The following is a 13497-nucleotide window of genomic DNA, read 5'->3' as shown; positions in this document are numbered from 1 at the left end:
CCTCTGGGCTGCCTCCATGGCCGTTAGTTGCACATTGGTAGATTCCTGCTGAGCTCTGGTATTTTCTTGCAAGGCTTTGTTAGTTTCCTGCTGGGTTTTGTTAGCTTGGAGCAAGGCCTTAACAATGTCCTCCATGTTGTCTTTCGGTGTAGGTTTATAGCAAAACCTGGCTTCTCTAAGCATCTGTCAATGCCACCTTCATGGACTTCACAGAACAAGAGTTGATACCCAACACAAATTGGTGTCTCATCACTTTAAATTTTAAATGTAGAACTTTTTCTTGCTGCAAACTTCAGTGTGCAATTGCCCGCATTCTCCACCAAATGCGACACAGTTGGGATAGGGGTCCCTCTCTGGGGTAGATGGACTCCCTCACACGCAGCAGAAACAGGAAACAAGTCTGGGGTTCTCGTACAAACTGGTCGGCGCCAGTCTTTATTGTGCCAAATGAATAGAAACATAAACAAAACACAAACACAAGTCCTAGCCTGGCTGGGCACTAGCTACACAGCAGATTCCCTCTCTATAATCATGGTAGGGCCTATTGCACTCATCATCAACAAAACACGAGCACAGTACTTACAAGGAAAGTAACCAAGTGTCTCTGAACAGGCTAGTCTGCCTGCTCTCCCAGGTGTGAGACACTCAGCCACAAACAATTTCCATTTCCAACAATGGTGCTGTTGAGGGAACACAGACTAGCACAGTTGGGTGACCACACAGCAGTAGGGTTTGGGGAATATATAGCAGTATGGAGGCATATAGGGGAAGAAAGTGTACATGCATAGACAGAGTACGATAGTTTTAAAAATAAGGGAGCTGAAGGTGTATTCTAAATTAGATAAATGTATGCAGTGAGAAGGATGTTGGAAGCCAGTGAGATAGTTGTGGTGATCAAATGGGAAGATTGTGGGCACTGAGTGTGATGTGGAACCACATAACTGCTCAAACCTCAGTTGCATAGACTGCATGTGTGTAAAGCACACAATTCTGTGAATTAGCAGCACCATCATTTTGAGAGTGACAGCAATCCACAGGGTGTGATGGCATACCATATCTGTATTGTGCAAGGAACACGTCCATTAAGGAGTCAGCCTTAATGATCGTAATTTCATTGCTTTTTTTTAGTTTGAGTGGCACAAATTCAGTAGGTTTTGTGAAATTTAAGATCATGTCTACGAAGCCTTAATGAGACATGTAAAACCGTAAGGTTTTTTGTCTATGGAATGTCATTGCTTTTTTATAATTTATTAACCATCAGGGTTTTGACAAGCAAACCGGGCCACCTGCAGGGCAGAAGGACAACAAATAGGTACACTAACACAGGTGGAGGAGCAGACAGCACACAGGAGGTGTTTTAAGGGTGCAGAGGGAGAGAAGGCGGCACGGGTAGGCTGCAGGTGTGTGGGGCAGTGGAAGCAGTGGAGGTTCGGAGTAGTGGCAGCAACGGGCGTGCACAGAAGCATCAGTGGGTGACAGAGGGACTCACTGGTGCTGGGCATGCACCTGAGAAAATCAAATCAATAAGACACAGATTCATGGACGTATCAGCGAGATCCATCAATGTATTAATTTAAAAAGTGAATTTGTAATACAAAAAAAAATAAAGTACGTGCCTCCACAGCACAACCAGCATTTTCCCATAGAGAAATCCAGAGGGGGCATGGTGTTTAAAGGGCTACACCTCAAAAGCTATTGGAGGTACGGTGCTGAAATTTGGCTTGGGCTGGTAGAACTGTTGCTTGGTGCTGCATGCCAAATTTCAGGGCAAAAACAAACTATGAGGATTTGGGAGTAATATAAATTTCCAACTGTCAGTATTTTCTGACACTCAATTAGGACCACTTTTCTGCTGTTCTCTATGGGGAATTTTTGGGAAGGCATAACTCAGGGTAGGGGGCAAATTTACACTTTGGGTATGTTTTATTAGGTAGGTGCTTTTAGGTAATTGAGAAAGTTAGTTTTCAAACTATTACCTCACGAATCCGCCATTATAGAGATAGGAAGTTTCAACTTGATTCGCAGCCTCAGTAGGAGCCTCCATCAGTTGTACTCACTGTGGCTTCACTTGGGTGCACCAAGCTGGCAGGTACGTGTGGGTGGTAGTGACGGTGGGCTCGGGGGAAGGAAGCAGCCGTAAGCTGTGGCCGGACCTGGGGGATATGCAGCTGGGACCCATGGGTGTTAGCGACAGTGGTGGTGCAGGCAGCAGGACCCGAGGGAGGTAGCAGCAGACTGATGCAGGCTCGGATCTGAACGATCCGTGATACGTGTATTTAAATAAACACAGAAGCAGGGACGGGTCAGCGAGACCAGTCTGTGCTTCTGTTTAATTTAAAAAAAAAATGGCATGGCCCCCTCCCCAAAAACAACCACCATCACCAGGTTTTGGAAAGCCAGTACTGGTTGTGCTAAATACAGGGGACAAATGACATAGGAGTCCCCCATATGAAGCACAACCAGCACCAAGCTTTTCAGAACCAGTGCTGGTTGCCAAAATACGGGGGACAAATGATGTAGGAGTCCTCCATATTCAGTCCAACCAGCACTGGGCTCTGAGCTGGCCCAGGTTCTGGAAATACAGGGGGAAAAAATGCGTAGGGTCCCCCTGTATTTACCAGAGCCAGCACCAGACTCTTTCTAGCCGGGGGAAGGGGGGGTGATGCTACAGCCAGGGCCCCAGCCAAAGCATCACCCGACTGCTAGTCAGCCCCGGCCGGGGATCCCTGGGGAGCTGGGGACCCCACACACATACACACACAAACCCACGCATGTACTCACTATCTCACATACTCACCTAGTATCCCTGAAGCCAATCTGTCCTCTTCTCCAGTAGACAATCCAATGGAGTACCGAGCGACAGCTCTACCAGTCTGTGCCAAATTTCAGCTCCGTACCTCCAATAGATTTTGAGGTGTAGCCCCTTAAACACCCTGCCCCCCCTTTCGGAATTCTCTATGGAGATTTCCATTTTTTTCTATTCAGCTTTAATATATATATATATATTACACACACACATACACACATATATATATATACATACTAGGGGTGAGCGGGTTCGGATTTCTGAAATCCGAACCCCCCCGATCTGATCAGAGGCCGATCCGAGTCAGGCTCGACTTTTCCCGCCTGACTCGGATCTGAAATCGAGGCAAAATGTCATCATCCCGCCTTCCGAGTCTCGCGGGTTTTGGATTCTATATAAGGTACCCGCGTCGGCGCCATTTTCTCACTCGGCTGCGGACAGTGAAGAGGGAGGGTGGGAGTTAGGGCTGGATGGGCTGTGTAGTGTAGTGTAGTGCAGTGTAGTGCTGCTGTTGTCCATAGGGGCTGTATCCACTCCTCCAAAGTCCATAGGGGCTGGCTGTGTTGTGTGGCTGTTGTCCATAGGGGCTGTGTCCACTCCTCCAAAGTCCATAGGGGCTGGCTGTACTGTGTTGTGCAGTCAGTTGTCCATAGGGGCTGTATCCATTCCAGAGTCCTGTGCAGTGTCCCAGTCCTAAAGGGGTGCTGTAGTGTTGTCCAGCGGGTGCTCTGTCCATCAGGGGTGCTCCCCCAGAGTGCAAAAAAAATAAATATTTTTTCTGTGTTTCTGAATTGTGTGCGCAGTAGCCGCACGTGCATCAACAAAGTAGCGCCAAGCATGCGCCTGTGTCATAAGTAAAGGGCCGGCTGGCTTGACCGTTAAAGGGTGCTGTAACCCCCAAGGTGCACTCCAAATCAAATAAAAAAATATTTTCTGTGTTTGTGAATTGTGTGCACTGTGGCTGCATGTGCATCAACAAAGGAGCAGCGCCAAGCGTGCGCCTGTGTCCCATAAGTAAAGGGCCGGCTGGCTTGTCCGTTAAAGGGTGCTGTAACCCCCAAAGTGCACTCCTCAATAAATAAAAAATTCTCCTTTTTTTTTTTCTGTCTTTGTGAATTGTGTGGGCTGTAGCTACACCTGCATCCTCAAAGCAGCAGCGCCAAGCATGCGTCTGTCTGTTAAAGGGTGGTGTAACCCCCAAAGTGCACTCCAACAAAAATAAAACATTTTCTTCTGTGTTTGTGAATTGTCTGCACTGTGCGTGCATCCTCAAAGCAGCAGCGCCAAGCGTGCATCTGTCTGTTAAAGGGTGGTGTAACCCTCAAAGTGTGCCCCACAAAGAATAAAAAATTCTCCTTTTTTTTTCTGTCTTTGTGAATTGTGTGCACTGTAGCTGCAAGTGCATCAACAAAGGAGCAGTGCCAAGCGTGCGCCTGTGTCCCATAAGTAAAGAGCCGGCTGGCTCATTTCTTAAAGGGTTGTGTAACCCACAAAGTGCACTAGTCTCCAACAAAAATAAAAAAATATTTTCTGTGTTTGTGTGCGCCTTAGCCGCACGTATATCTCAATATAACATAAATAGAGGACCAAACTTTTTCCGATAAAAATACAATAGGGAAAGATCAAGAACCACTTCCTCCTAGTGCTGAAGCTGCTGCCACTAGTCATGACATAGACGATAACATGCCATCAACGTTGTCTTCCAAGGCCGATGCCCAATGTCATAGTAGAGGGCACATACAATCCCAAATGACAAAGTTCAGGAAAATGACCTTAAAAAAAACATTTAAATCATCTGAGGAGAAACGTAAACTTGCCAATATGCCATTTACAACACGGAGTGGCAAGGAACGGCTAAGGTCTTTCCCTATGTTCATGACTAGTGGTTCAGCTTCACATGACGATGGAAGCCCTCCTCCCACTAAAAAAATCAAACGAGTTAAGCTGGCAAAAGCACAGCAAAGAACTGTGCGTTCTAAGAAGATATCACAAATCCCCAAGGAGAGTCCAAGTGTGGTGGCGGTAGCGATGCCGGACCTTCCCAGCACTGGACGGGAAGAAGTGGCTCTTTCCACAATTTGCACGCCCCCTGCAAGTGCTGAAAGGAGCACCCACAGTACACTTGCTGATATGCAAATTGAAGATGTCACTGTTGAAGTACAACAGGATGAGGATACTGGTGTAGCTGGCGCTGAGGAGGAAGTTGGCGAGGAGGATTCTGATGGTGATGTGGTTTGTTTAAATCAGGCTCCAGGGGAGACAGTTGTTGTCCGTGGGATGAAAAAGCCCATCACGGTCATGCCTGGGCAGAAGACCAAACATTCCACCTCTTTGGTCTGGCAATATTTCTATCCAAATCCAAACAACAACTGTCTTGCCATATGTACCATATGTAAAGGTGAAATAAGTAGGGGTAGGGGTAGGGACGTTAACCACCTAGGAACATCCTCCCTTATACGGCACCTGCAGCGCGTTCATAAAAAGTTACTGTCAAGTTCCGAAACTTTGGCTAAGACCGTAAGCAGTCCAGGGACACCTAAAACCCGTTGTCCTGTTGTATCCAAGCGCCTGCAAACCACACAGTCAACTCCCTCCTCGTCAATTTCCTCCTTAGTCAGGATCAGAAGTAGTCCTGCAGGCCATGTCACTGGCATGACTGACTCTCCTATCCGGGATTTCTCCGGAGGATCCTGCATTGCTACGCCTACTACTGCTGCCGCTGCTGGGAGTCGTTCATCAACCCAGAGAGGAAGTAGGAACACCACTACTTTTACTAAACAATTGACCCTCCAACAGTCCTTAGCGAGGAGGATGAAGTACGACAGCAGTCATCCTGAAGCAAAACGTATAACGGAGGCCTTGACTGCTATGTTGGTGTTAGACATGCATCCGGTATCCCCCATTAGTGCAGTGGGATTTAGACAATTGATGGAGCTAGTGTGTCCCCGGTTCCAAATCCCGTCTAGATTCCACTTCACTAGGCAGGCGATACAGAGACTGTACAGAAACATCAGAAAAAGTGTCCTCAGTGTCCTGAAAAATGCGGTTGTACCCAATGTCCACTTAACCACGGACATGTGGACAAGTGGAACAGGGCAGACTAAGGACTATATGACTGTGACAGCCCACTGGGTAGATGTATCACCTTATGCAGCAACAACAGCAGCGTCACCAGTAGCAGCATCTCAGAAACACCAGCTCGTTCCAAGGCAGGCTACTCTGTGTATCACCGGTTTCAGTAAGAGGCACACCGCCGACAACCTCTTAGAGAAACTGAGGGAAATCACCGCCCAGTGGCTTACCCCACTTAGACTCTCCTGGGGATTTGTGATATCTGACAACGCCACCAATATTGTGCAGGCATTACATCTGGGCAAATTCCAGCATGTCCCATGTTTTGCTCACACAATAAACTTGGTGATGCAGAATTTTCTGAAAAGCGACAGGGGCGTACAGGAGACGCTTTGGGTGGGCCGAAAAATTTCTGGCCACTTTCGCCATTCAGCGACTGCGTGCCGAAGACTGGAGCGCCAGCAAACACTCTTGAACCTCCCCCGCCATCACCTGAAGCAAGAGGTTGTGATGCGGTGGAACTCAACCCTCTATATCAGTGTTGGCTAACCTTGACACTCCAGCTGTTATGGAACTACATAATCCAGCATGCACTGCTACAGTTTTGCTATTAGGGCATGCTAAAACTGTGGCAGGGCATGCTGGGATATATAGTACCACTACAGCTGGAGTGTCAAGGTTAGCCAACACTGCTCTATATGCTTCAGAGGATGGAGGAGCAGCAAAAGGCCATTCAAGCCTATACATCCACCTATGACATAGGCAAAGGTGTACCCCCTGTATGCACCTGACTCAAGCGCAGTGGATAATGATTTCCGTGTTGTGCAAGGTTCTCCAGCTCTTCGAACTTGCCACACATGAAGTCAGTTCAGACCCTGCCAGCTTGAGTCAGGTCATTCCCCTCATCAGGCTTTTGCAGAAGCAGCTGGAGAAAGTGAAGGAGGAGCTAAGACGGAGCGATTCCACTCGGCATGTGGGACTTGTGGATGAAGCCCTTCATTCGCTTTGCCAGGATTCCAGGGTGGTCAATCTGTTGAAATCAGACCACTACAATTTGGCCAACGTGCTCGATCATAGGTTTAAAGCCTATGTGGTGTTTCTCCTTACAGCCGACACAAGCCTGCAGAGGTGTAAAGACCTGCTGATGAAAACACTGTCAGCTGAAGCGGAACGTGACACGTCAACAGCTCCTTCTTCATTTTCTCCCGCAACTGGGGCTGCCAGGAAAAAACTTAGGTATCCTAAGCAACCCGCTGGCGGTGATGCAGGGCAGGCAGGACCAAGTTTGGACATCTGGTCCGGACTGAAGGACCTGGCAACAATTTCTGACATGTCTACTGTCACTGCATATGATACTGTCACCATTGACAGAATGGTGGAGGATTACATCAGTGACAGCATCCAAGTAGGCATGTCAGACAGTCCGTACCTGCACGGCAGGAAAAAGAGGCAATTTGGAGGCCCCTGTACAAACTGGCTCTATTTTACCTGAGTTGCCCCCCCTCCAGTGTGTACTCCGAAAGAGTGTTTAGTGCAGCCGGGAACCTTATCAGCGAAAGGCGTAAGAGATTGCTTCCACAAAATGTGGAGAAGATGATGGTCATAAAAATGAATTACCAACTCTTCCAGGGGGACCAGCATCCAGAATGTACAGAGGGACCTGTGGTGGTGGATTCCAACGGGGACGAATTAATACTCTGTAAGGATGAGGATGTACACAACACTGAAGAGGGTGAGGAATCGGTGGATGAGGAAGAGGAGGACGACATCTTGCCTCCATAGAGCCAGTTTGTGCAGGGACAGATTAATTGCCAGCTTGTTTTGTGGGGGCCCAAACGAACCAATCATTTCAGCCATTTCAGTGTGGCAGACCCTGGCGCTGAAATGATTGGTTTGTTAAAGTGTGCATGTCCTGTTTATACAACATAAGGGTGGGTGGGAGGGCCCAAGGACAATTCCATCTTGCACCTTTTTTTTTTTCTTTGCATTATGTACTGTTTGGGGCCTAGTTTTTCAAACTGCCATCCTGTCTGCCACTGCAGTGTCACTCCTAGATGGGTCACGTGTTGTGCCGCCCACTCGTGTCGCTTAGCATAGTCATCCAGCTACCTCGGTGCAACCTTTTGGACATAAAAACACTATTGTGAGGTGTTCAGAATAGACTGGAAATGAGTGGAAATTAACGGTTATTGAGGTTAATAATAGCATAGGAGCAGAAAAACCTACAAATTCTGTGATTTTAGCTGTTTTTCAAAAAAATACATATCCAAAACACAAAACCTAGAACCCAAAACACGGAAGGGTGGTTTTGGCAAAACCAATCCAGATCCAAAACACAAAGAAAGATCCAGATCCAAAACACGAAAAGTGGCTGGTGCACACCCCTAATACATACACACGCATACACATACCAGTGACTTGCAGTGAGGTAAATGGCTGGGGAGGAACTGCTAGTATCAGAGCGAGATTTACACATACATATATGAACTCAAGGGTTCATGTGGACATTATACAATGGTGCAACAGTATACAGTATAGTGCTGAAAGTTTGGTGTGTTTTGGTTAGGGATTTATAATATTTTATTTAAATTCTTCCTATAACCTCTACAGTAAAAACTGTGGAGTATACCTAAGTATGACAGGAAAGGCTCAGCCTCACCTCACGTCACTTATACACACATATTTGTCTACCAAAAACAAGACTGTTGCATAAAAAAAAAAAAAGTGTCTCGGGTTAATCAACATGGAAATGGACCTTTATCCTTGATGGCGAGTCGGTTCAAATGAGAAAGAAAAAAGTTGAGGCAGTGGTGCTCATCAACACATGGGATTCAGGGTTCAAAACAGATTATGTTATCATGTATTGGATCTATATAGTTGATAAACTGTCCGTATGACCCATGAAAGGGTTTTGTACCTATAGGTTTCAGCCCTGCCTATAAGCTCCCCGAATGCTGATAATATGGTTGAATGAGGAAACAAAGGAAGATACATAAAAATATTCACTTTATTAAGCATGATCCGCTTCCTTTTTTGACAATTTTTGGAAAAGCAAATTTCTTATTATTGTTTTTTTTATACATATATTAAATGAATAATGAGACATATGAAGTATTAAAAAGCACACATACAAAAGCAATGATACAATACATAACCATCAATACACACATGTAAAAAAAACGATTGCTTTCACAAACCTGAAATAGATCGGAAACTCTCGAAATTAAACTTTAAAAATAAATAAAAAAATAACAAAAAGGATATTTATCTTATATATAGGTCAAACCAAATTCTCTATTTTGGAAAAAGTTAATGCATCTTAAAAAAATATAACTTTTTGTTGGATTAATGTACTGTAGCTTTATTTATCTAACATGACATTGATCACAGCACCGATCTCAGTGTAGAAGACGTGACATTCATGATGGGGGTAATACAGATGACAACCTTGTTAATCAGACCAGATACAAACTGCCTGGAATTCTTGGAGCTCTTAGGAAACAGAACTAGCTGGAATAAGGGCATAACAAGCCCATGCAGCGGGCAAGGTGCTTGGAGTTGGCCATGGCAGAGCCTGTGCTAACACCAAGCTGCTGAGGGCGTGAATACTTTTGCCAAGTGGATTTGGAATCTGTGCTGGCACGGAGGGCGGCTTTGGCCATAAGATACTGAGGGCTGCTCAGTTCCACATCACTGAAATGAGAGGTGAAAATATAATAAATAAAGAGAAAAGTTTGGAATCAGTGACCTAGCAGGCAGTAAGATGACCCATACCTGTATGTATAAAGTGCTCCAAGCCACATCTGATCAGGGCTCAGGGATCCCGACTCCAGAGAAACTTTCTGTGCCAAGGTCAGCGCAGCAGAAGCCAAGAGCGCCGGCTCGATCATTGCCCCATCAGCCTCAAGCAGAGTAAGTTCCATGAAGTACATGGCAAGATACCGAACCTGGAGAAAAACATGACCTCATTTACCCAATGTACATTACTGCAGGGTATGATTAGCAGTACACACAGGGAGATAACATGTACAAGGTAATAATCACATTACGTATACAAGGCAAGATCAGTTACTGAGAACTGAGGCCCCCATTTATCAACGGAGCATAACCCCTATAGCGCTCGCTATAAAGGGGTTATACCAGGGGTGATAAAGGGGTTATACCAGGTTTCTAGATTTAACAAACAGCTATAATCTAAAGCCGCGTATCCACTTGCCGATTAAAATGAGCGGTTGAACAATTTCATTATCGTTCAATCGCTCATTAATCGTGCATGAAATCATCACCCAAACGTGGCGGTCAATCGGCCGATAACGACAGATCGGCCATGTTTGGGGATGAGGGAGGGTGCCTGCACTGGACGACATACCGCTCAGTGTAGGCACTGCAGGGGATCAGGAACGACCGTACGATTACCATGTCGTAATAGTACTGTCTTTCCATAGTCGGGTAGTGGATGCGCACCTTAAGATTACCGCTGTTTGTCAAGCATCGCTCTCACCATCTCTTAGGTGGCGAGAGTGATGCGCTTCCCCATTGTCGGCAATGGAGACTTGGCGGTGCCTTTCTGTCTTCGGCGAAGCCTTCCAGGCACTGCCGGGTTCCCGTGTTATGCACATATGGACCGTCACACATGCGCATAACACAGGAGCCCCGTCGCTGGCAGCAGAGGACCGCGCAGAGGACGACGACTTTGCGGAATCTTGCTGGTGGGATAAGTATTGGTATACACCAGAACATTTTATCTTTTGTAACACAGTGATACTAAACTAAAAACTGCACTGGCGTTTACCATCATTGACAAATGGGGGCTTGAATACTGAACAAGGTGGAGAGAGAGATAGATCGAGTAATATGGTGAATGTCATGGATACAAAAAAAAATTGTCAACAGGTGCTTCCTCCTACAGTCAAAGGTATAAGGAGGGTGGTTATTGGAAATACGGAGATAATTTGCTAAATGTAACAGCGTGCGAGCCGCTGCGGGAATACATGCGAGTATGCCCGTATTTTTAAAGCAGCAAGCATGTTAAAGGCTAAACCAAGCTGGTTTAGGGGTCTATTTACTAAGCTGTGTTAGGAAATCAAGTGAACGGTGATAAGGTACCGGCCAATCAGCTCCTAACTGCCATGCCCCCCCCCCTCGTAGTGCTGACACACAAGTTAAAAAAAAAACAACAAAAAAAAAAAACTTACCTTAATCCACGCTCCAGCTATGGCCACTGCTCCCGCCCGCTGCACGTCAGTGCTCCCGGGCTGGCGCGCTCTGGATTATGGGAGAGATCTCATGACATGACATCTCTCCCATTACCCACTGCAAGAGCCGGAAGGCGGAGCTCATGAGTGAGCTCCAGCCCGGCTCTTGCAGTGGGCGCTGCAGCAGTCAATGAGAGTCTGACTATCATTGGCTGCTGGTTAACACACACATCTCTGCTGCGCTGGCGGCGATGTGTGTTAAACTGCACAGCCTGAGCCCGCCTCCCACCCTGCTCCTGGCGCTATTGGTTAAGCACTCAGGGGGAGGGAAGGGGCTCGGCTGTGCAGCACAGGATCGGCGCTGGGCACATGGAAGCCTAGCGCCAGCTCTGTGTAAATGTGTAGCACTAACCGCACACACTGCGGTCAGTGCTACACTGCCTAACTAGGGCGGGCCGGTACCGTGGCCGGCAGCGCCACCAGCCACGGTAACGGCGCCAAGGGCACGCAACCTGCTCAACCCCCCCTTAGTTACGCCACTGACTCATATGTACTCCCGCAATGGCGCCAGATCGCAGTCTATTACATTTAGCCCAATGTTTCACATTTTGGTCAAACATCTTACCCTTAAAGCTACTGTACAAGTACTAATCATGCTAGATGAGATATCAATGTAGGGTTATATTCCTAACATACCACTATCACACACATATTATATAGACTGAAGTGCCAAAAGTCATGGGATAGCAGTATAAAAAGGTAATGTTATAGTTGGTGGCGTCACCATACTATGATGTCCCGGAAATGCCCAGTCCTGCATCAGCTGTAATCTGACACCTCGTTAGTCAGTTTGAACACCAGCTATGCTGCTCATGGCATGGCGACGTGAACTATCGGAGTTCGAACGGGGCATGATAGTGGATTCCTGATGAATGGGCCATTCCATTTCCGAAGTTATGTGGACATTCACCATTCCTTGATCTATGGTGTCACTTGTGTACCGGGAATACCTCCAGGAAAGCATTAACATCCACTGTAAACAGCGCACTGGCCAATCACTGTTGTTTAATGACACTGGCTCAAATCACATCCACATTCAATGCAGGGGGTACCAGACGCATAACCAGAAGGTCAGTGCAGCGTTCTTTAACTTCCATAAGATATGGGAGCAGAAGACCCACCAGAGTGCCCTTGTTAACACAATGACACCCACACAGCATCTCACTTGGGCTTCTGACATTGTTAATTTCCATAGATCCCATGAGGCTATGGACCCCAGTTGTCAACAAGGCACTGTGCAGGCAGATGGTGGTTCCATAATGGTGTGGGGTGTATTCATGTGGCATGGGTTGGGTTCAACGGTTCACCTGAACATGTAATTGACCGGTAACCGATATGTTGCATTGCTCGATGACCATTTGCAGTCCTTCATGGACTTCATGCACCCCAACAACAATGGAATATTCCAGCAGGATAATGCACAGTGTCATCGGTCCTGAATTGGTTCGAAGAGCATCCGGGAGAGTTCCGACGAATGCTGTGGCCACCACGTTCACCCAACAGGAACCCAATCAAACCTTAATGGTACATTGTGGAGAGGTCCATTCACACCAAAGATCCTGTAACTACAAATATCAGGGAGCTGTGGGAAGCTATCCAGACGGCATAGATCAACATCTCTCCAGAGGTCTTGCGTCTACTTGTGGAATTGTTACTTTGAGTTGCTGCACTTCACCGGGCTAGAGGGGGTCCTACGCGATACTAGGCATCTATCTAATGACTTTTGGCACTTCAGTGTATATACATACACATGCAGATACATTACATACACACTCGCACCTCCTTTCATTCATATATACACACCTTTTCAGGACACTTCCCAGTGACAGAGAGCAGGCGCAGAAAGTGCAGGGGTTGGGTATATTGCAGCTCAAAACTCAAACGGCTGAGGACCTTCTTCTCCATTTTCATAAGCTCCTTTTTGCTAAAGGTGTCTTCCATCATAAAGCAAAGCTCTGCTGGCTGGGGGAGACACATAATCCGGGCATCAGAAAAATCAGGTGACTTCTACTCAATTGCTGAATGTGAGCCACATGTACTGTAGGACTTGCAGCATACAGGCCCTATGCCCTGGGAACCTGGTGGCACCATATAAACTGGAGGACATTTTTTTATTTCTTAAAAGTCCCACAGAAAATATGCTGGAAAAAAGTTTATTGGAAAAGTGCACTAACAACAGTTTGCATAAGATCCACTGAGCAGTGCCCTTGTACTGTCTGGTATTATGACAGATCCGGCCTGACATAGGACAAGTGCCTTAGGAGGGCCTGTAGTCTGATTGGAAGGGTCACAGTGGCCTTGTCCTGCCAGTAAGCCCCTGCCCCTTTCCACACCAAGTAAGTACAATCTACAGCATTATATGTA

At 46.7% G+C, this 13497-nt stretch overlaps 1 protein-coding gene across 3 annotated transcripts in view; it reads right to left on the bottom strand.

Annotated features, from left to right (window-relative positions):
* Positions 1-8904: 8904 nt before the first annotated feature.
* CCNP (cyclin P) overlaps positions 8905-13497 on the bottom strand; it is a 42308-nt gene continuing 37715 nt past the window's right edge. For all 3 annotated transcript variants that reach the window (XM_088450101.1, XM_088450100.1, XM_088450102.1), the window contains 3 exons: positions 12937-13095; positions 9653-9825; positions 8905-9571 (listed from right to left, as the gene is read on the bottom strand). In XM_088450101.1, coding sequence (XP_088306227.1) covers positions 9385-9571; positions 9653-9825; positions 12937-13095 — 519 coding nt within the window. In that variant the 3' untranslated portion in view covers positions 8905-9384. The remainder of the gene's footprint in view (positions 9572-9652; positions 9826-12936; positions 13096-13497) is intronic.

The sequence above is a fragment of the Taudactylus pleione genome, unplaced genomic scaffold, assembly GCF_031769625.1.
Source record: "Taudactylus pleione unplaced genomic scaffold, aTauple2 ptg000507l, whole genome shotgun sequence".
NCBI lineage: Eukaryota > Metazoa > Chordata > Amphibia > Anura > Myobatrachidae > Taudactylus > Taudactylus pleione.
This window is presented reverse-complemented; position numbering and strand designations above follow the sequence as displayed.